The sequence below is a fragment of the Scleropages formosus genome, chromosome 21, assembly GCF_900964775.1.
Source record: "Scleropages formosus chromosome 21, fSclFor1.1, whole genome shotgun sequence".
Lineage (NCBI taxonomy): Eukaryota > Metazoa > Chordata > Actinopteri > Osteoglossiformes > Osteoglossidae > Scleropages > Scleropages formosus.
This window is the reverse complement of record NC_041826.1, coordinates 8,854,473-8,875,359: the sequence shown is the minus strand read 5'-3', so window position 1 is coordinate 8,875,359 and position 20,887 is coordinate 8,854,473. Positions and strand designations below refer to the sequence as shown.

General features: G+C 48.3%; 1 protein-coding gene across 6 annotated transcripts in view; it reads left to right on the top strand.

Annotated features, from left to right (window-relative positions):
* The first annotated feature begins 1,852 nt into the window (after window positions 1–1,852).
* LOC108920347 (rap guanine nucleotide exchange factor 4-like) overlaps window positions 1,853–20,887 on the top strand; it is a 41,938-nt gene continuing 22,903 nt past the window's right edge. The window contains exons 1-4 of one of the 6 annotated variants that reach the window (XM_029247244.1): window positions 1,853–1,966; window positions 7,084–7,226; window positions 8,392–8,480; window positions 9,587–9,733. In XM_029247244.1, coding sequence (XP_029103077.1) covers window positions 1,899–1,966; window positions 7,084–7,226; window positions 8,392–8,480; window positions 9,587–9,733 — 447 coding nt within the window. In that variant the 5' untranslated portion in view covers window positions 1,853–1,898. Of the gene's footprint in view, window positions 1,967–2,047; window positions 2,191–7,083; window positions 7,227–8,391; window positions 8,481–9,586; window positions 9,734–11,628; window positions 11,652–16,377; window positions 16,420–16,459; window positions 16,517–18,669; window positions 19,069–20,887 lie in introns of those variants that run through there. The other 5 variants (XM_029247243.1, XM_029247247.1, XM_029247248.1 and 2 more) reach the window with 5 other exon arrangements.

Here is a 20,887-nt window from a genome sequence, read left to right as displayed (position 1 = left end):
CTGGCGCGCCATCCTGGGTGTGTCCCTTACGCCCTGTGTTGCCGGGTTAGGCTCCGGTTCGCTGCAACCCCGCTTGGGATAAGCGGTTTCAGACAGTGTGTGTGTGTGTCTGTGTGTGTGTGTGTGTGTGTGAGAGAGAGATATTGTAGTTCTTTGCTATTTGCTTGAAAATGCACCGAAGTGTGAAAAATGATGAAAGTGAAGGCATCACACCCACCACACACTGGGCGAGATGATGCAGCTATACTTTATGACTGGAGGAAATATGAAAGGAGCAATCAGACCGAACCGCCACATCTAGTGACTTGTGAAATATGATGAATTTTTTACGTTATATTTATTTATTCAGCTGACACTTTTCGCCCATCCAACTCATGCTACTTAATTATTTACCCATTTACACAGCTGGGTAATTTTTAAAGATGCAATTCAGTTTAAGTACATTGCTCAAGGGTGTTACTGCAGGAGGTGGGGATTTTACGTTTTATATCCTTCTGCATTTCTAAGTGACATCAAAGATGGTATATTTTCACAGTTTGCAGCACAGTAATCAGTACCCTCAAATGTTGCTAATGAATATTTATAGAACAATATATATACTATATATTCAAGAGGAATACTGAGGAGGCAAACGTAGTACCACAGAAGGTTGTTAATGCTGTTATGTTGTGAATCACAGGCAGTTCCCCAGATTAGCTCTGCAACCCACTTGGACCCATCATGTGAACAGTACAGTAACTAAGTTGTTCCTAGCAAGATGCACTTGATCATTTCAGCATGTGTGTGCCTGCTGCTGTAGATGATAAACATCCCGCATTCATCTGCGCTGATCTACGCAATGTCACATCCCTCAGGTCCCCGCAGGGGGCTGTGTTCAACAGCGCACACCTATTTACTAATGTTAAAAATCCTTCTTAGGAGGTCCTCCACATTCAGTAGGGGAAAACCCTAATTACCCTGCTGCGTCCCCGGACACATATTCCATGGGGAATGATGCAATGCCTGTTACCCACTTTCTTCTATGACGAGTGTCTACGCTGTCCCAGGGCCTTGGTGAGCGCCGCAAGCCCGGCTCCCGGAACGACTGCCTGTACCACTTCATCCAACCCAGTGAGGTGTGGTCCTGAACAACCCAGTGCGAAGCCATGTTGGAGCGGAGCATGAGAAGGATCGAAACGTTAACTTTCCACTCGTTTGACCTGACAAGAATCTGTTCCTGCCAAAGTGGCGTATTTGCTGAGGCTGTGCCAAAGAATGACTGCTGTGGTGAGACATAGCATGTCTCACAGTTTCACTAATATTTCAACAATAACGTATTTCACATGGCATTAAGGAGTAATTACTGCCCTATATTTCCCACGCTCAGCAGTTGCTGATTTCACTGGAACACAGAAGCTGCTGTACAGCTCAGGTCTTGAACCCCGGGTGCACCAGCATCACCTGTCTTGTACAATTCCTTTGGGCACGATGCGGAAATGTACTCATGCCAGCTACGTCCAGATTGAAACAGTTATCCTCCGGAGGGTACGCTGAAGGTTTTACATGGTCACTTGGCAAAATGCTCAAGGACACATCGTGCAGGTCTACATCATTCACAAGGTGCCCGCATTTGTGCAGCACTCTGATGTTACTGATCAGCTGCACTGCAGGAACACACAGATTCATCATCATCATCATCATCATCATCTCTACCAGGCAATGTGTGCTTATGAAAAGCACTTACTCCACATTTGTAACACATTAGAAAAAAAGATGTGGTGCGGTTCAGAGCCCAGCCTCCTTTCTCAATGGAGAGGGAACGAGGAGGAGCCCGCGATGTGACCGATGCAGATGATGCAGATGATGTAGATGATGCAGGTCCTCCTCCAGCCTCCTCGGGCTCCATCATCTCTCCAAAGATGGTAGCAGTTCACACTTCTGCTCATTCCTCTGCGTCTGCAGAATGGATCATCTGCCTGGACAAAAGGTGAGCGGACGCGACGGGGGGTGAAGTGGGCGAGGAAGCGCGAAGCTCGAGGCGTCCGGCGCCCGCGCTCGGAAAGGGGGAGCGATCGCCGGCGTCGCGCGCTGCCATCAATCCATTTGTGCGCCGGCTCCGCACATGGCATCATCAGCGGGCAAGAGGCCGTTTTCCCGCGGTCGGACGGACGGACATGATGATGACCGTGACGGGGTTACAGTGAGGAGAAGGTTTGGAGAAGCTATCTATTGTTGTCTCCGTCCCGGGAAGCAGTTGCAGTTGTTGCCATTGCGACGTGATGATGATGATCGTTACGGATCGAGGCCGTTGTTTGCGGGAAACTGCTCGAATCGGTGCTGCGCTTAATAAGCGTGACCGAGCTGATGCTCCGTGGAGGTACGGAGCCGTCGGCAGTGCCGAGAGCTGCAGGGGGGGGACCGGGGGACGGGCAGTCGGAGAGCCGCAGTGGCTTCCGCTGCAGAGCCATGAATCACAGCAGGGATCGGAGCCCGAGCCGAGCCGAGCCGCCCTAAGTAGCGCTCCAACTCAGCCGGCGGCGGCGGTCCGCGAGCACCAGCACCAGCACCAGGTCCAGGTCCACATTATGATCATTATGCCTGAGCATGCACGCACACACCCCCGTCTGTGTCCAGTCACTGTAGCCCCTACGCGGCCAGGAGCCGCGCGCGTCCTCAAGTGATCCGCTCTGCTCCATCGACATCACGTTTGGAAGCCGGTTTCACTCAGCTTTTCCCCAAAGCGACTTAAATGTTAGGTTACTTCTTACGCGATTCCGGGGGTACGTACGTACCTTCCTCGAAGGTAGTACAGTTGAAGATGGGAATCGAACCTATAACCGTGGGGTCTAAAGGGTGCAGCTCTAACCACGGCACTGCACTGCTTGTAATTTGTCTTTATCTTATGCTACTGGCTTGTAACTGATGTCACCATGGGTATAATTTCATACATGTCTCTGCAAAGTGGCTCGGATCTAATATGAAAATAGTGCTTATTCTTTACTATGGGATTAATAGCATGCTGAGAACAGTAGGCTGTATATATACTTTGCATTAGTTGAGCAAAGCCCTAATGCGATATGTCCCACCTGGGCCCCAGGTGTGCAGGTCTACTCGGGAACACTGGGTTCAGCAGCCTGTCCTGGGACGCACCTCAAGCTTCAGTCTTCACAGACTGCATGTATTTAATCGCTCTGAATTGTGCTGCGACAGTAACCCTTGTTCTTTATAATCTCTGTTAAGGCAACTTCAATGGCAGAAATGTATATACACACACATACACACATACATTGTCAATGAAGAAAAATACACACACACACACTTTCAGAACCGCTTGTCCCTTACGGGGTCACGGGGAACCGGAGCCTAACCCGGCAACACAGGGCGTAAGGCCGGAGGGGGAGGGGACACACCCAGGACGGGACGCCAGTCCGCCGCAAGGCACCCCAAGCGGGATTCGAACCCCAGACCCACTGGAGAGCAGGACTGTGGTCCAACCCACTGCGCCACCGCACCCCTCTGAAGAAAAATATGCGAAAGTAAATTAACTTATAAATGGTGGTATGGTTAAAGGTGCAAGCAACAGGGAACATCAGTGCTAGGATTTTAGCCTAGTGTGTGAGTGTGTGATGGTGTGTGAGTGACAGAGAGAGTGTGTGTGTTCCACTGATGTATGGATGAGTGACCCAGTGTAAGTAGTGTATCTAGTAGTGTAAATTACCTTGGTGAATAAGGTGAGTGAGCTGGTAACACTACATAGAGTTCATTGGAAGTCACTCTGGAGAAAAGCGTCTGCTAAATAAATAAATGTAAATGTAGCCTTACGGTCTCTTGGATGAATATTTAAATTTTGTGCCTGCTCTTGATCAAGTTACTTGTCTTCAACTGACAGTGTAAGAATACCTTGCTTTCTAAGTAAATCACTGTAAAGTTCATTATCTGATATTGGAAGCTGACTTAAAGAAAGCAGCAGGCTAAATATAGGACAATTATTTATACTTCACCTCAGAGGATGTGTGCATTTTAAGGTTTGCTGAACTGTGTACCCTGCTTACCGAAGTGTCTTCCAGAGAATGAGTCTAGGGCCTTCCTGGGATTTGAACCTGCAGCCTTAAGATTATAAGTACTAGCACTACATATTTGTTTCTTCTCCCAGAAGTCACTAAAATGCTAGAGGTGATGCTCTATTGCTCGTTGTATCGCAAGGAAACCGGCCCTCTAGTGCAGCGAAGGGGGGCGGACAGCTTCGGGCATGCGAGGTGCTTACAGATTGATTCATAAAGAATTAATGGCACGGAGATGCCTACACACTGCGACCTTTTAATGGGCTCCCGAACACGTGCAGCTCACGGATTAACTGGGGTTTTAAGCCTTCAGAACACAATAGTCGTAGTACGGGTCGGCCTCCGGTCGGACATATCCTGGGCTAGAGGAGTCAGCGCAGAGGTGACCCAGACAGTGCTCATTACACACAGCGCTGTACGCTCTGATTGTGCTGAGATGACCTGCACAGAGTAGCCCCTGCAGGAAGATACAGTATTGAATCCAAATTGTGTTCATAATGATTTCATTTCTAATACCCACCAGTATCATTAGTACCAGAGGGAAGCACAGTTTGTTGCACGTGTCAGCAGCCAAATGCAGCGTTGCACAGGCAGGAAAGGACCGAGCAAGATGCTAAGAGCATCCCGAGCGACGAAGGTGTGAGACTGCAGCCTTTCTGCTGCTCTCGGCTGCTGACCATTAAAGCAGGCAATTTAAGAGTGTCTTGATGAGGAGCTACAGAAGTCATCTGAGAGATGACTCCTAATGCAGATGTAGCGGCTCTCATTGGGCGCCCGCTCCTCCCCCGCGGTGGCCTGTGCGGTGGGGCGGCTCGGCTGCCCAGCCGGAGAGGCTGGATGCTGCAGCAAACAGCAGCCCCTGCTGCCTCGGCTCCGTGTGCCTCACCCCGACCGTCCTCCATGTTCGCTCTGTGTGTGTGCGGCAAGAGGACCGCACCTTGCTCCGCATCCGGCTGCGGTGCGCATTAGCCCCCTGGCGCTCTGTGCAGCTGTGTGCCAGTTATCCCCGCCGCTGTGTCCTCGAACCCCTGGTGCAGAAAGAGGTCGCACCCTGGTTCTGTGGGCGGGGCTTGCCCTCGTCTTCAGCCACAGCAAGTGTGGCCCACTGCCAGGCCATGTGCTGAATACACCAGGAAAGTATCCAGTGGATTAACAGTGATTGCTATTTTTATTCCTTTATTCTTTTTTGATGCACTCTTATTTTATTCTTGTTCCTTGACCCTAACAAGAACTATTCCGATCGTCTTTCATAACTCCAAGGCCTGCATTTGTATGAGAGATGGTTTTAAGTCCGGGATGTCAGAACATGTTTCTTTTTCAAGCTGCTTTATGCAAATTAATTTGTGATCAAACAGTATTATTCAGGAGTTTTGCTCAGTTGCCGGTAAAAATGTGGAAATAAAACCTGGTGGACGGATTGATAGTGGTTATTAGAGTGCAAGTGGAGTACCATGCCAAGCAGGGTGCTGGGTGCTCAGCTGAACCTCAGCAGCGTGCGAGAACGCTGGACGTAGAGCGCTGATCCTCTGTCCCATTCTGTTCCCCCCTTCTGCTGATCGGACACATAATCCATCGTTGGTCCAACTAATGACACAGTGACCTAGACACACCAGTCTCCAGCAACACAGGCAGATCATCTTTCAATCTCTCAGACAGATGCTCATGTGGTTCCATGACACACCTGGTCCCTGCGAAGGCCCTTCACACCTGTCCATTCAGGTGCAATCAAAACCAAATGGTCTCGTCACTCATTATAGGACAGAAGCAGAAGAAACCTCTGGAAATGCCGAGTGAATAATATGCACAACACCGTGTGCAGATGTTTGTTCTGCGGAACAGTGATGAAGGTGGTGTTCTGGTGCCTTGGGATTACCAGACCTGTTCGCATTAAACTTTCATCGCCAGACCTCGGCATTAAACTTTCATCGCTTTAAAGTGGTCAGAAGACTTTTTCCGTATTACTGCGCTCCCTCATGCTTTAGGAAAGCTGCAGGTGATATTGCCCTGAGGCTACCTTTGCCTCTCAGTCCCCGAATATAGGCCATTCCCTGACGGTAAAGTTGGTTCAGCAGCAACATCAATGCAGATTTTTTCTTGGTAGCACATCTTAGATGTTCAGATGCATTCATTTGACGCTCTTCTCCAAAGTGAATTACAGTGTTAAGGCACTTATAATTATCTACCCATTTATAGAGCTGGGTAATTTTTACTGCAACATTATGAGGTGAGTACCTTGCTCATGGGCACTACAGCCAGCAGAGGGGATCAAACCTGTAACCTTTGGGCGAAGGCAGCAGCTCTAACCAATAAGCTACCAGCTGTATCTTAAAAGCTCTGCAACTGTAGGATAATATAGATTATAGCAAATCAAAACTGGATCGATTGCATAGATACATATAGGATGAGCTGTGATGTGAGTAAAGAATGGGTGTTTGATGGTACCTTCTCCTTGGAAAAGTGATTTCTTTAACACAAGGGCAGAATGAAAAATAACAGTATTTTATGGTAAAATTCCATGCTACGTCCCTGTTTCTACTTTTTCCCTGGGTTAATTACAGCTGTTAGTGGCTTTAAGAGATGTTTGATACTTAACGCACTGCTAGCCACACTTTGTGACCCGTGTCCTGCTCTGTATGAATGGCTTACATCCGGGCCTTGGAGGAAGGTCATGGCTTTTATTTACGGTTTCGACCTTGCTGAATGACTGGAAGAGAGACGCGCCCTTCCCGAAACACACGACTGTGTATTCCCTCGAAACGGCCAGACGACGGGAAATGAAAATGATAGATGAGAAGTGGCCGGAACCGGCCAGACCGATAAGACGTTCTGAGGAGAGATGAGATCAGACAGGGCTTTCCCGAAGCGCGGTGTTGACTGTGAGGCTGTGTGAAGTCCTGGGAATCGTAGGAGTTTTCATCAGTGTCCACAGTAAAGTCCTGGGCCCCTGCTTTTGTCTTTGCCTGTGAAAATGTCAATTAGGCTTTGTGGGGGTCCAGTCTGAGGTCACGTGGAGGAGCCGAACCACCTGTGTGTGTCTCCCCAGGCCCGCGGAACGCTCCGGCGAGGACGTGGACATCATCCTGGCTCGTCTGAAGAACGTGAAGGCCTTCGAGAAGTTCCATCCCAACCTCCTGCAGCAGATCTGCCTGTGTGGATTCTATGAATGCCTGGAGAAGGGCATCACCCGTAAGCGACCTTGTATTTCCAAGCTCTCCGGCTCCCTCAGCTGCAGTTAGTTAGTTCTGTGTGTGCACTAGGGAGGGGCTTCCGGAACTTTCTTGGTGGCAACCCTGAAAGCGGTCTTGGTGACCCTGAACATAACTGGTGTTCATGAGGAATTGTTCTGATATGTTGTGTTTATTCATATAGTTCTGCAGAAGTTATTGCAGTAATTGCATTATTTTAAGAGTTTCTAACTGGCAAAACGATCAACAAATTTACATGAAAATGAGATTTTATTACACAATCAAACATTTTCCCGGTGGAGGCTACTGGTTTCATTTTGTGGGTTAGCTCCTCTAAGTTTGTTGAAATTACAGCATCGCATTCAGACGAGAGCGTTACCTAACAACAGGTGCCGCACTGGTCTGCTTGATGCATGAATTTTGGACATCAGCACACTTAAATCATTATTATATTAAGACTACATGAATCCCACGTTACATTTATATTTATGCATTTAGCAGAAGCGACGTACATCTCATAGAAAATACAATGTGTGCATTACCTTAGGAGAAAGAGACATAGTTGCAGACGCGTGACTGTTAAGTACAGTCAATTTGTTTCTTACCACCATACGAACCAATGTTCATCACACGAGTAGCTGCGTAAAGGTTCATCCGAATAATCGACAATTGCTAATCACATTCCTAATTTTTAAACATTTCTTATTAAACATTTACATTACACAAGTAGCTGCGTGAAAGTTTATCCGTTGTTCAACAGCGATCACCTAGGGGGTAAATGTCAAGAACTGGAAAGGAATAAATATTTACATTAATCTAACGCTTCTCTCCAGCACACGACCAGCAGCCACTCTGCTTTAGTTACTCTTTTAATAACCCTCCATATTGTGCCATCGACGTAATCTCTTGTACCGCTAATATTTCGTTTTCTGAGATCCTCCTGTGACCCTCATTTCGGGGTGTGCCCGCAAGTTTGGGACCCACTGCGCTAATGAACACTGTAGTAAATCAGAAGTAAATGATAATATATTAAACAAGTATTACACAATTCAGTAGTTTTGTTTTGGGCGCTGATACCTTTATGGCGTCAGCCTGTGGTGATGCTATGGCTCGGAAACCCAGCGGGTGTGAATCCGAGGTAAAAAGGAGGCCGTGATGTTTTTCAGTGTATCGCCAAGGGGACATCGGCACAAGCTGGTATGCCGTCCTCTCCGGCTCGCTTGACGTCAAGGTGTCTGAGACGGCCAACCATCAGGTAAAAATATCCACGGGAAATGGAGCATCCTGGTCCGTAAAGAAACACCACCACGCTGCGGTACTTGTTGTTCTTCCAGTCCCTCGCTGGGCTCTGCCTTTTGTTTCGCAGGGATTGTCCTCCCGTCTCTAGACAGGACGACGCGGTATAGATTACCCTGCGCTCAGACGCCATCCTGTCTCTGCACCCAGACTGGACATCTTTCCTTACTGATTTCTGCTGTCCTAAATGCCAGTTTAGGGCTTCTGCACCTGACCATCTACTGCTGCTCTATTATTCTCTGCTGTTCTGACACTGCACCGTTTTTCCACTATAAGCATTGAATGTATATCTAGTTGCTTCTTTGTTCCTTTGTTCTTCTGTGAGCTACAAATCACTTGAACTTTGCTGATGATGTTGAAACAGTGAGACATATAAATTCATCCTGGCAGAAAAGGGTCTCTTACAAATCTCACACACACACAATGCCTACAACCGCTTGTCCCGAGGGGGGTCGCAGCGAACGGGAGCCTCTCCCGGCAACACAGGGCACAAGGCTGGAGGGGGAGGAGACACACCCCGGACGGGATGCCAGTCCACCACAAGGCAGTCTCAGCAGGACTCAAACCCCAGACCCACTGCCCAGCAGGCCCCAGCCAAACCCGCTGTGCCACTGTTGATAAATCATATGATCACATTCATCATCATAAACCATCACATAATTTATAGGCTGTACTGTACACTTCCTTGCTCTTTTTTCAAACCATGTCCAGTGGTATTTTCCCTCAGCTCCTCGTATACAGATGCATATTTGACCCTAAGCTCATTTAGAGAAATTTTCGAAGCAGGCTGCACTTCCATCACTCCCCGAGCGTCGAGGCCTTTTCTGCTCCCACTGTCCCGAGAGCTGCCTAGAGTGGCTGTAGACAAGCCTTTGACTATGATGAGCTGTTACACTGCAGTCTAGCCTTGGGGACATCTCTAAACTCTTCAGTCTCCATACTGATAGCATCCAGCCCACTGAGACGCGTCCATCAGAATACAAGCTTTCATCGCTTGGGTTCCGAGTGAGAGGCAGCAGTGATTTAAAAGACAGTGGTTGCCTGACCTCTGTGTGCCTTTTGAAGGATGCGGTCACCATCTGCACCTTGGGCATCGGCACAGCGTTCGGGGAGTCCATCCTGGACAACACCCCGAGGCACGCCACCATCGTGACCCGCGAGTTCTGTGAGCTGCTGCGCATCGAGCAGAGGGAGTTCAAGTCTCTGTGGGAGGTAAGGAACCTCAGAGTGGCTCCTCTGTTGGGACTCTTAATGAGCAGCAGGCCACCTTGCTTCTGAGACCTGCTCGCCTCCGAGTGCTGCCGCCCTGTCTTACTGTCCTCAGCTTAATATTAAGAAAGGATGGGGTTTAAACACCTCCTGCCATCTCTAGCCCTAACCATCTGTGTGCTGTGGGATGTGCTTTGGCAAAACCCCATAATTCAGCTTTACTTTCTTCAAGAAGGGCGGTCCTCGGAGTCTTAAGCGTGGCATATTTAGCTAAGCTCCGATTTTATCCGTTTACCCAGCGTTCTCCTAAAATGGTGTCACTGGAGACCTTTTAGCTGTGACCTTGGGAGGAGGCTGGTGGTGAAGGCATAGCTCCTCCGCTCTCTGGAAGGACCAAAGGGGCTGTTTCACTCCAAAGGTGCTCTGCTCTTGAATTCAGAACCAGTGCTCATAAATCTGGACCTGCTGAACATCTCGTTGCGATAAAGGAGCAGAGTCATACGTAGTAAGCTCTTGTTTTCATGCCTTGCTTTCACAGAAGTTTTCAAAGCATCCTACTTCAAAACCAGAAGCATGAGTCAGAATCAGAAAGGAAGAGAGATTTGTATGCCTTCAGAATTTGAATTTGTGGCATCTGCTGCTATAAACCATCAGCATATCAGGGCTTGTCATCATCTCTTGGGGATGACGAATCACGGCGTCAGGAATTAATAGCACTTTTGCATGTAACCACTGTTTACGTGTCGAAGAGACCTCAAGGAACTGAAAGTGTTACTGACGCAATTATCAGAAATGTCAGAGAGAGCAGCCAAAGAACTGAGAAATAACGGTGTCATCAGCTCCGAATGGAAACACAACTGGGCTGGAAGTCAAGCCTTTTTAACAAGTAGGCGTTTGAAAGACAACATTATGAAAGTACAGTATAAGAAGTGCAAAATATGCTATTATAGCTGCAGCCACAAGATAGCAGTGTTCCCTAAAAAAACCCCCTTTGGCCCTCATGCAGAGGCAGGCTTCTGGGCTCTGTAAGGTGTCAGGTCGATTTGTACAGAGGCAGCTGCTCCAAAGAGAGGAATACGGCTTGGTCATCGGCGCTCACGCTGAGGGAATTCTCGTTTTTGTTCACCGCTATTTTCGTGTGCATGAGAATGGAATTTCCGTTGCTCCTGCTTGGTAGCACCTTGACGGGATCTTCGTGGGTCATGGACATCGAACGAAATCCCGCTTCCCTGACCTCCGTACATATCGACACAATCCGCACAGTCCACGCCTGTCAGACGTGTCCATTTCCCGCCATTAGAGATGTGTAACACAGGGTGTGTGGTTATCATTTGTGCCCTGCTGTCTCGCTGCTTTACTGCCCACAAGGTGTGGTTTGCTGATGTTGGGGGACTGTGAGCTCTGCACCAGAAGGGTGGTGTAGTGCACTGCAGGGGTTGCCATGGTGAATCACACCCACCCCAGCAGCTTCCATCTCCACTTGAGAGATGAGCGGGAAGGAGTGGGTCCGGATCTTCCCGAGGGCGCACAACACACCCTGCCACACAATGCCAAGCCCTCCATCCCACACCACCACACTGTACCCACTGCTCAACCACACTGCCGCTGCAGCAGGACTGCAGGAAGCGACACCGGCAGCGCAGAGGCCACTGACCCGCAGGAGACGTGCCTCCTTCCTGTCTGCGAGAGTCCCTTCTTTGAGAGGTGGGCGTGGGGACGGCAGCAGCCCCAAGCCCTGTCACCCACTCTCACTCTCCCTTTCCTATGAGTGCTTGAGCCCTGAAGCACATGGGGAGCGTCGGGGAGGTGGAATGGCTGATCTGAGGTGGTCTCTGGCCAAACGGTGGCGCCGTGGACCGAACGGAGCAGCTGGAGCTCTCGATCCTGCCTTCACCCTCTGCAGTCAGCGATAACTCAGCAGGTAGCAAGATCGCTGGCGGCGCAGGCTGGAAATGAAACATACGGTATTTCTTGAAATAGTACGAACCGTCATATTGAGGTACATATGGCGTGATGTTTAATTTTTTCCTTAAAAGTAAGGCTTTTTCTCCATCTGTTCAAAACAGAGGAAAAAGGAGTTTGCAGTGATTTCAAATATTTATCGATCTAATCTGAACGTGTTGTGAAACCGTTTCCGTTCGAGACAAACCGCGCTATTGTGGAGCTCTGAATTGAAGGAGTTTGGCGGGTTCAGATCCCAGGAGACATGGCCTCACACTTACAGATACTTTATCAAGTTGGAGCAATGTTTCAGAAATGTTTAACGCAATTGGACGATAATCCGCCTTTCACATGCTTTGTTGTAAAAGCAGAAGCATATTTTGCAGATATCGCATATTTCACAGAAACATTGGACATTTTTGAAAAATTCCAAGTAGTAAGCGTGGAAGGTGCCAGATGCTCACTCCTCGTTGGTGCTTGTAAGCCCTTGGTGCGGCCAGCTTGTCTCATCTTCAGCTGCTCTTGTGGGCGAATGTGCTCAGGTGCAGGTGATGTGTCTCCAGAGCAGTGAGCAGTGCTTGTACTTCATCGCCATGTTTGCTCGGGATGCTGGCTCGAGTTTTCTCTTCCCATCCTGCCAACGTCACCGTGTGAGGGACGTTTGGGTGACTCTGTGAAGCCTCCGGCTGAGAGAACGCAGACCATCCTGGAGTTCCCCGCACAGCTGTGAAGAACTGGAGGATTGATTCCAGGAGGTCTTGCTTCTAGCTGGATGAGGAACAACTGGATCCATCTTACTCTAATTCCCATTCTGAGCCCTCGGTGCTGTAAGGAGATCTTAAAAACTTGCTGGCTGGGCTTCCAGAACCAAAGCTGAATAGCCCTGCTGTGTTGGATGGACAGGACTAATGGTGATGAAATGGGTTTCAGAAAAGAGAACTCTTGGTCTTGACAGCACGACAATGACTCGTAGACTCATAGGAGACAATGGGCGCAACTCTGCTGCCAGAGACATGCTGATCTAAGGACACCCTTAGAAGGAACCACTGCCATACGTCATCGTAGGGCACCCTGCAAAGGTGAATTGGATCTGAGAAGTGTGCTGATTTTCCTCTAACGTTACAGCGCTATCTCACAACATCTTATTTTGACCCATTTAACTGTCACTGTGACACTGCTTGTGAATGACACACGTTGCACTCACACTCATGGCTTCAAAACATGCGGCAAACGCTCAATTAGCACAGGGTGGCTTCGCTGGCGTATGGAGGCGACATTCACACGGTGCGGCGCTGAAGCCGAATGGCATGTGTACCACTGCTGTTTGCCATGAGCTGTTCCTCTGTTCGAGGAAAAATGAAAATGCTTTATTGCACGTATGGGGGACCAACAGAACCTGCAGTGCTTTTTATCCTCAGTTATCCAGTAACTGGCAGCCATTTATATTGTATGTATGCACATGTTGTTTTTCCCTTGACTTGCTGCAAATTCAAGTCTTGACCAATATTCTGCCTTGAGTTTTGTCCAGTATAATTCAGAGCTCGTGACTCGCTTGCAAATACTTTATTACTGAAACCTCTGATGTTATCCTGGTAATATGCTGTTCATTTTACTCACCTGTCCTCCTTGATATTTCACTGAAGCCTTTCAGTTTGAACACCTCGCTCAGATGTGTAAAAACAAGGTAGCTGAGGCTCGCGTGACATAGCTCAGGTGTGCTCATCTCAGGTCAGGTCCTCGGGTCACTGCTCATCCAGCTCACTGCTGCCTATTGCTGCTGTTCATGTACATCTTTCAAAGCAGGAACTGAGATTGCTGTACCTGCTTGTCTAGTCCATGTTCAAGGATTTATTTAGACGCACCATGGTTGAGACTCAACATGGCTTTGCCTTCCAAAATTGGCAAAGAGGAAACTTTCAAATGTGGAGCCCTTATATCTGGTAGATGCATTTGTGCTTTTGGCTCGTTAATGCCTTCAGATCCCGGGCGACATAGCCTCACATTTACATAACCCAGTCTTCCCCGGGTTTCAGCTGGCTACTCCCTTCGGGGCTCACTGCTCTCATGCAACGCTGCTCACAACACCTGAGTGACACTCGCACGACCATCAGCCTATTCTCCTCTTGATGCGCTCTGGAGCCATGGTGTATGGGGCCATCTGGAGCTCCGGGGTCAGGTTTCAAAATTGTATGTTTATCTGATGAAAAATCGTTCGCCAGAATTCGGCAGAATAGAAAGGAAATAGTGCAGAATGTATCTCTGAAATGAGGAGGGGGTGCGGTGGCGCAGTGGCGCAGTGGGTTGGACCACAGTCCTGCTCTCCGGTGGGTCTGGAGTTCGAGTCCCGCTTGGGGTGCCTTGCGACGGACTGGCGTCCCGTCCTGGGTGTGTCCACTCCCCCTCCGGCCTTACGCCCTGTGTTACCGGGTTGGCTCCGGTTCCCCGTGACCCCGTATGGGACAAGCGGTTCTGAAAGTGTGTGTGTGTGTGTGTGTGTGTGTATCTCTGAAATTCATTAATATCTCTGTTGCTTGTAACTTTAAACCCAACCATAGACTGACTGGATTCATATCCAGTCTTTTACTTATATTCTTTTTCCTAGTTTTTCAACCAAGTATTTATTGACTATGGATGTCAGTCTTGGTCAGTCTTTTTATAATATGTGTACAGATTTCTTACAATTTCTTTCATAACAATGTGCTCCTCACTAGGGGACCTACGCATTGGTGTGAAGGTGGGGCTTCTGCATCCATAAAAGTCACAGCGATGTTATCTGGAGCCTTGTGCTCCTGATGGGGTCCCCGTTGGTGACAGGTCTGAGGGGGAGAACTAGGCAAAAAACAACCCATGAAGATGCCCATGAGCACATAAATTAAAGCCTGGTGGGAAGACACATACCCTAGTTGGGCTCAGCCCCAAATGGCAATGTGGAGTCACCTTATGAATTTATCGCCCGCAAGATGAAGGGTTGGGGTCGAGTGGAAAGGAACGACAGGAATGGCAGGAATGAGTGGTATGGATCTGGGTGGACTGGACCCTGGAAATGGAAAATGGCTCTGGGAATGTGGTTTGTAACCTCTTCCGGAGGGGAAGGGGCCCAGGCTGGTGGAGGCGGTAGAACAGTATTGGTGAGATATAGTTGCTCTCACCTCCACACATAGTGTGGGCTCTGGAGCCAAACATCTTGATTGTGGGTAGTTTCTCTCCTGTTCTGGAGTTCCTCCTCCGCTAAAAGACCCTGGGTGGGCGGAGGGATACTCAAAAGCCCCCGGCTGAGGGCTGTGCAGTTGTTTGCCTCAATAGGCTGCGAGTCCAAGAAAGCCGTTTGTGACGTATTCCAGGAATATGGGGTACCGGGGCTGCAGGTGCGTGGTTCTGGTCTCTGTGTTCGATCCATGTTCTCAGATGGACTCTGCCAAGGTTGTGTTTTGACTCTGCTCTTGTTTGTGATTTTCATGGACAGAACATCAAGGCACAGCCGATGCCCACAGGATGTCCAGGTGGGGGGACTAGAGGTGGGATCCCTGCTGTTTGCAGATGGTTTTTTTTCTTCTGATGATGAATTCACTTTGTTTACAGTAACGGGTGAAAGTGTGTATCATTTCGAGAATATCACTTTTGTAGCACTTCATTCTTCAACAAATTTCCAAATACAGTAAGTGTTTATTACAATACTGCAGTCAATTTTTTTTTGTAAAGAAAAACACTTAATATTACTAAGCAATTTGTCCTGAATAGCTAATCTTAAGTTTTTGTGGTTTTACAGTTGCACAATAACCTTGGTTTATTATATGGTCAAGTCTATGTTAATATTAGATGCATATATGTTTAGCTGATGCTTTCTCTCCAAAGCAACTTATAATGCTGAGGTTACAATTATTTATCTGTTTATACAGCTAGGTAATTTTACTGGAGCAATTCAGGGTAGGTATCTTACTCAAGGGTACTGCAGCCAGAAGTGGGTATTAAACCTGTGACCTTTAGATCCAAAGGCAGCAGCTCTTACCGCTACACTACCAGCTTACTGTGAAAGACGTTGTTTGGGCCAGGACAGAACCTGCATCGTCAGTCACCACTGTTCATGGAGACCCTGGGCTTTGTGGTGGAGGGCAGCAGCCATGTGCTTGTTTGTGCAGTGGACTTGACACAGAGTCCTCACACTGTGCCTGGATGCAGGCAGCAGAGCAAGCCCTGAGGCCTAGAGGGGACAATCTGTTTATTATTTGATTAGTTCCCAGCACCCTACATGGTAGCTGAGGCTTATGTAAAGGGACTCCGCTCGCCTCGCTTTTCCAGTCTTCTTGGGTAAAGGTGCGCGCGCCAGACAATCAGCTATTTATCACGCACTCTTATTCCACAAGTGTCACCAGGCTGTAGCCAAGCAGGGTTCGGAAGGGGTCCCGTATATCAGGACAGCAGTATTGGCGGGAGGGGTGTTAGTGATGTTCTTCGGCTATTCAGCAGGCTCTTGGTGATGTCAGAAAGGCTGAAGAACAGGGAGTAGCATAGACTCGCTGTGGCCTCGATTTCAGCAGGGTCCCCCTGCGTGCGTCCATAGTGCTGCCAAACATTATGCACAAACCCTGTCGGTTCCTCTCGGACAGTGCCAGCTATGAGCGGTGACAGCATGGGGGGGCGGGGCCAACAAAGGCGCCGCTTGGTCACTCTGTAGCTGCTGCTGCGTCTAGGCAGGAGGAGCGGTGTGACGGGGGGCTATTGACAGCGTACCGCATGGGGACCGCCCAGGGGTGAGCCGGCTTCCCGTCCAGGTCCCGGACTTTTATTTACTCTGACCTTTTTGGCACGTCGACTAAAATCAAATAATGTGAAAATGCATGTCCTATGGTGAGAACTCATGCCTTTAATTTGTTATGTTTTTTTTTGAAAACTATTAGTGTTGCATTTCTGCTATTTAAACACACAATGTTCTGTCTCTGAAATTAAAACAAAACACAGTATGCTCATATTTTATTGATTATTGACTTTAGGCTTATTGATCTTTAAGTATTTGATTTTACAAGAGCAAAAAATAATTGCCTTCTCTGTGATTACGTGAATTAATGTTTTAGTTCTGGAGGCAAACGTAAAGAAATCTTTACATGCATTTACAACATGACAGTTATTGAGCTAATAGCAGTAATTCATCTTAGTCTGAGTGAAGAATGATGACGCCAGCATGGTGGCACAGTGGTGCTGTGGGTTCGAATCCGGCTCAGTCTGTGTGGAGTTTGCATGTTCTCCCAGTGTTTGTTCAGGATTCCTCTGGGTGCTCTGGTTTCCTCCCATGGTCCAAAAATGTTTCCAGTGGACTGGGGAACCTAAACTGTCATGAGTGTGTGTGACTGTAATTGCCCTGTAATGAACCCATCCAGGGTATATTCTGCCTTGCACCCTATGCTTCAAGGATAGGCTCCAGACCACCACAACCCCACACCTATATGAGTGGTCAGCATGGAGCAGAGTGCTGTCCGATCTTTAGGGGTCGCTGCAGCCAGCAACGAAAATTTACACCTCAATTTAATTTGCATTTTTAGTGTGAGTACTTAATGTTCTAAGCGTTACGCCTTTTCATGGTAGTAGCAGTATAAAAACAAAGAAATCTTTGATGCTTTCAGTGACAGGTGGCTCCTGTACGGCACTGAGAGTGCTGCCACTGCTTCTGGGCCATAATGGGGGTTTTTGTCAAGGTGCTGTCCGTTCATTTTTCCTCTACCTTTCCAGGACTGAGGTGTAATCGGATCGAATGAGCAGGAATCAAAGAGGTGTGTTGCATCATCTCTAACATGACACACACAGCAGTGTGCCTGCCCACCTGGTGTATGTATGCACATTTTGATGATCTTTACAGTGGTGTGCATGGACAGCGAGCAGCTGAAATATGAGCAGGATCTTTGCTCTAATGAGGTCCTGCGCCCCACACACACACACACACACACACACACACACACATTTAAGTTTGAAGAGTAAAATCAATCAAGGTTCACCATAAATGAACACCCAGCAGTTAAGATCTGATGTCCTCTGCTGATATTTCTGTGGCTTGTTATAATGATAACACTTGGACAGACCTTCAGCATTTTATTGCATGTATCTTTGGGGTTTCGCTTTACACTCCTTGGCTTGTGGACTGGGGAGCACAATTGTCCTCAGTCATCATTATTATTATTAGTAGTAGTATTAGCATTAGTATTATTGTGTGCATTTCATTTATCATAAAGCCTGCAACATAAGGATAGTTTTTAACTTGTCCAAACAAGGCAAAAAACCCAAAGGCTGAAGTTGTGACAAAATGCATGTTGTGGCATTTTCTTCCAAAAAGTGACATTTCCTCACTGTTGGTTATGATTCCGTCATATTTTGCTGCCACATAACAATCTTTTTTTAGGTGATGCCTGTATCCACGGTGACTTATGTCAGATAATCAGCTTTACCCAACGGTTTACCCTTACATACAGCAAGATATTCTTACTGTAGTAGTTTATGGTAAGAACCTTGATCAAGAGTACTGCAGCAGGTTGGGGACCTTGAGTAGAAGACAACGTCCCTAACCAGTACGCCACCTGCTGGTCTTGGAAGAAAAAAATGTGCTCTTTGTAGAAGCTCCAGTCGGATTATACTCTACGTGTGGTGTTATCCACTGGAGGAGCCCATCTGCGAGCTCAGTATAGATACCATTGACATCATGTCACACACACACACACACACACACACACACACACACACACACACACACACATTTTCAGAACCGCTTGTCCCGTACGGGGTCACGGGGAACCGGAGCCTACCCGGCAACACAGGGCGTAAGGCCGGAGGGGGAGGGGACACACCCAGGACAGGACGCCAGTCTGTCGCAAGGCACCCCAAGCGGGACTCGAACCCCAGACCCACCGGAGAGCAGGACTGCGGTCCAACCCACTGCGCCACCGCACCCCCCCATCATGTCATCAATTACAAAATAAATATCGTTCTAGTTATAACAACGGATGCCCATGGCATGATCGGGACCGCGTGAGTCCCGCGGGACTCCGTCGCCCCTCGCTTGCGGGATGCGCGGAAGAGGGACGCGCTCAGCGGAGCGCGATGATGACAATACCGTGATCGCTAAGCAACCGCAGCGCGTGAAGAGTCGGCGACCGCGCCTCGCAGCGCGCGCGAGAGAGAGAGAGAGAGAGAGAGAGCGAGACAGGGAGAGAGAGAGAGACGGGAGTCCGGCTCGGTACGCTGGGGGGCTGCGGAGCGCGCCGCGGCGTGCACGGGCTTCGCCGCAGACGGGGGACGCCGCAAATCCTGCCGCGCGTACAGGGTCCGAGGGCGGCGCGTGCGTCTGCGGGACAGAGGCGCGCAGATCGTCTCCGTTCCAACGCGGCCCGAGCGTTGACGCGCACTGGGGCGTCGGGGTGAGTTCGCGCCCGCGAGACACGAAGCAGGCGGCGTTGTTCAGAATCGGGATCCGTGCGCGCGCGCGGGATGCTCGTGCACTGACAGCGCTGTTCAGGAAGGACCCCCTATGATATGGCCGGGCATACAGTTTGTGTGTGGAGCTGGCTAAATAATAAGAGAAAAAGTGCTTATGCAGCACTGGGTCAATTATTCAGTGTATTGTTTGTACCCACGTGTCAGGATGGAACCAGGAAAGGACATCATATTCAGAGAAGCCAGCAGAAAGAAACACAAGACACACGTTGCCGTCATGTTTTGTAATGGCTTATAAAACAAACAAACAAACAAAACAGCAACACTTGAATACTTACTGAGACCTACGCAGAGGCACTTACTGTAAATGTAATAAAACGACTTGACGGTATTAATCTGCTGATCTGGGGGGGGGGGGGGCAGGTGTGAGACAGGTGGGCTGTCAGACAGGTGAGTCCACTTAATGGGACTGCAATGTAAGATTTAAAACACGAATCTTAAATGCCAGGAGACATGCAGCACTTCTTGAAAGCCTGGAATGTTAGAAGCTGATATACACTCCCGAGCAGTGCCCCGTGGAGATTTTTCTTTTTTTTTAAATCTTGTGTTTTTCGTAAAAAGAAAAATGTCAAAAGATAGTAGCTATGACAGCAATTATGATAGTTTGAGACTTCTGCAGTAATTCTCTGCATGCACAGCGTGAATGACGGACATAGCCGAAATGCACAACTGGGTTTTCCTACAGAGCACTTTGATTGCTTGGCTGGAAATAATGAGGTTTCATTTCGCTTCTGTCTGCTCTTCTTTTTGCCAAAAGGGGGAGGAGCAGGAGAGCCTGTGATGTGGTGTGATGTTCTCGGGTATTTTAGCTGGAGATGCATTAATGTACAGTATGTACTCTGTGTGACCTCTTGATTCCGGTCCAGGCATCACAGTCAATGGCACAGTGCCTCTATTAATACTGTATCATGTAGTAAATCCTGGCTCTCAACTTTTGGGCAATTATTACCATTGCATCTCAAGTGGATCAGTCAGTTCTCGGTACCACTGTGGACCCAGAGTTACCAGTTCCAGGGACATTTTTCATTCCCTGGAACCGGCACAGCCAATTGGTTGCTGTCGATGTGAAACCTCGACATCCTGATCCGACCATTGTACTGTGCGTGCGTAGGGTGGAATTTCATTTAGCACGACTGCAGTGTGCTGCAGTGATTTTGCTCTTCCTACGCAATTAACGCACCTGATTTAACATACTCAAATCCCGCCAAATCAAATTTCTTAAATTCAGCAATAATTTTCCTGTTGATGCCTGCGACTGTCCCATTAAGTGGAGGAAAATCCACCTGAACAATATCTGTCGTCACAGTCTACTTAGCCTGCCACCATGATAGGATTACAGCCAAAAGATTTCATTATTCCGGCCTAATCCTACAGGGAGAAGGATTTAATTATTTATTATAGGCGTAAACCATTAGGCACAGCAGCTGCTTGGTCGATGCACTCTTGTAAAGCGTTCTCCAACGACATCAGAACCTTAAGGGATTAACACCATTAGGCTCATTAGTTTGGAAGTTTAAATTATGCGACGTGACACAAAATGCGTGACCTCATCCCTGGATATTCCTCTTGGTGGAAGGGTTTTCAGAATGCACCATAAAGTGAGGCTGGTGAGAAACCGGCTTTGCTACCCAGTACTCTTTCCAACAGTTGATGCTATTTGAATTTTAATTATTTTTGCGAAATTTATAGGTAAATAGTGAATGCTCTGGGAGCCTTTTTCCATTATATATGAGCGCAAAGGCA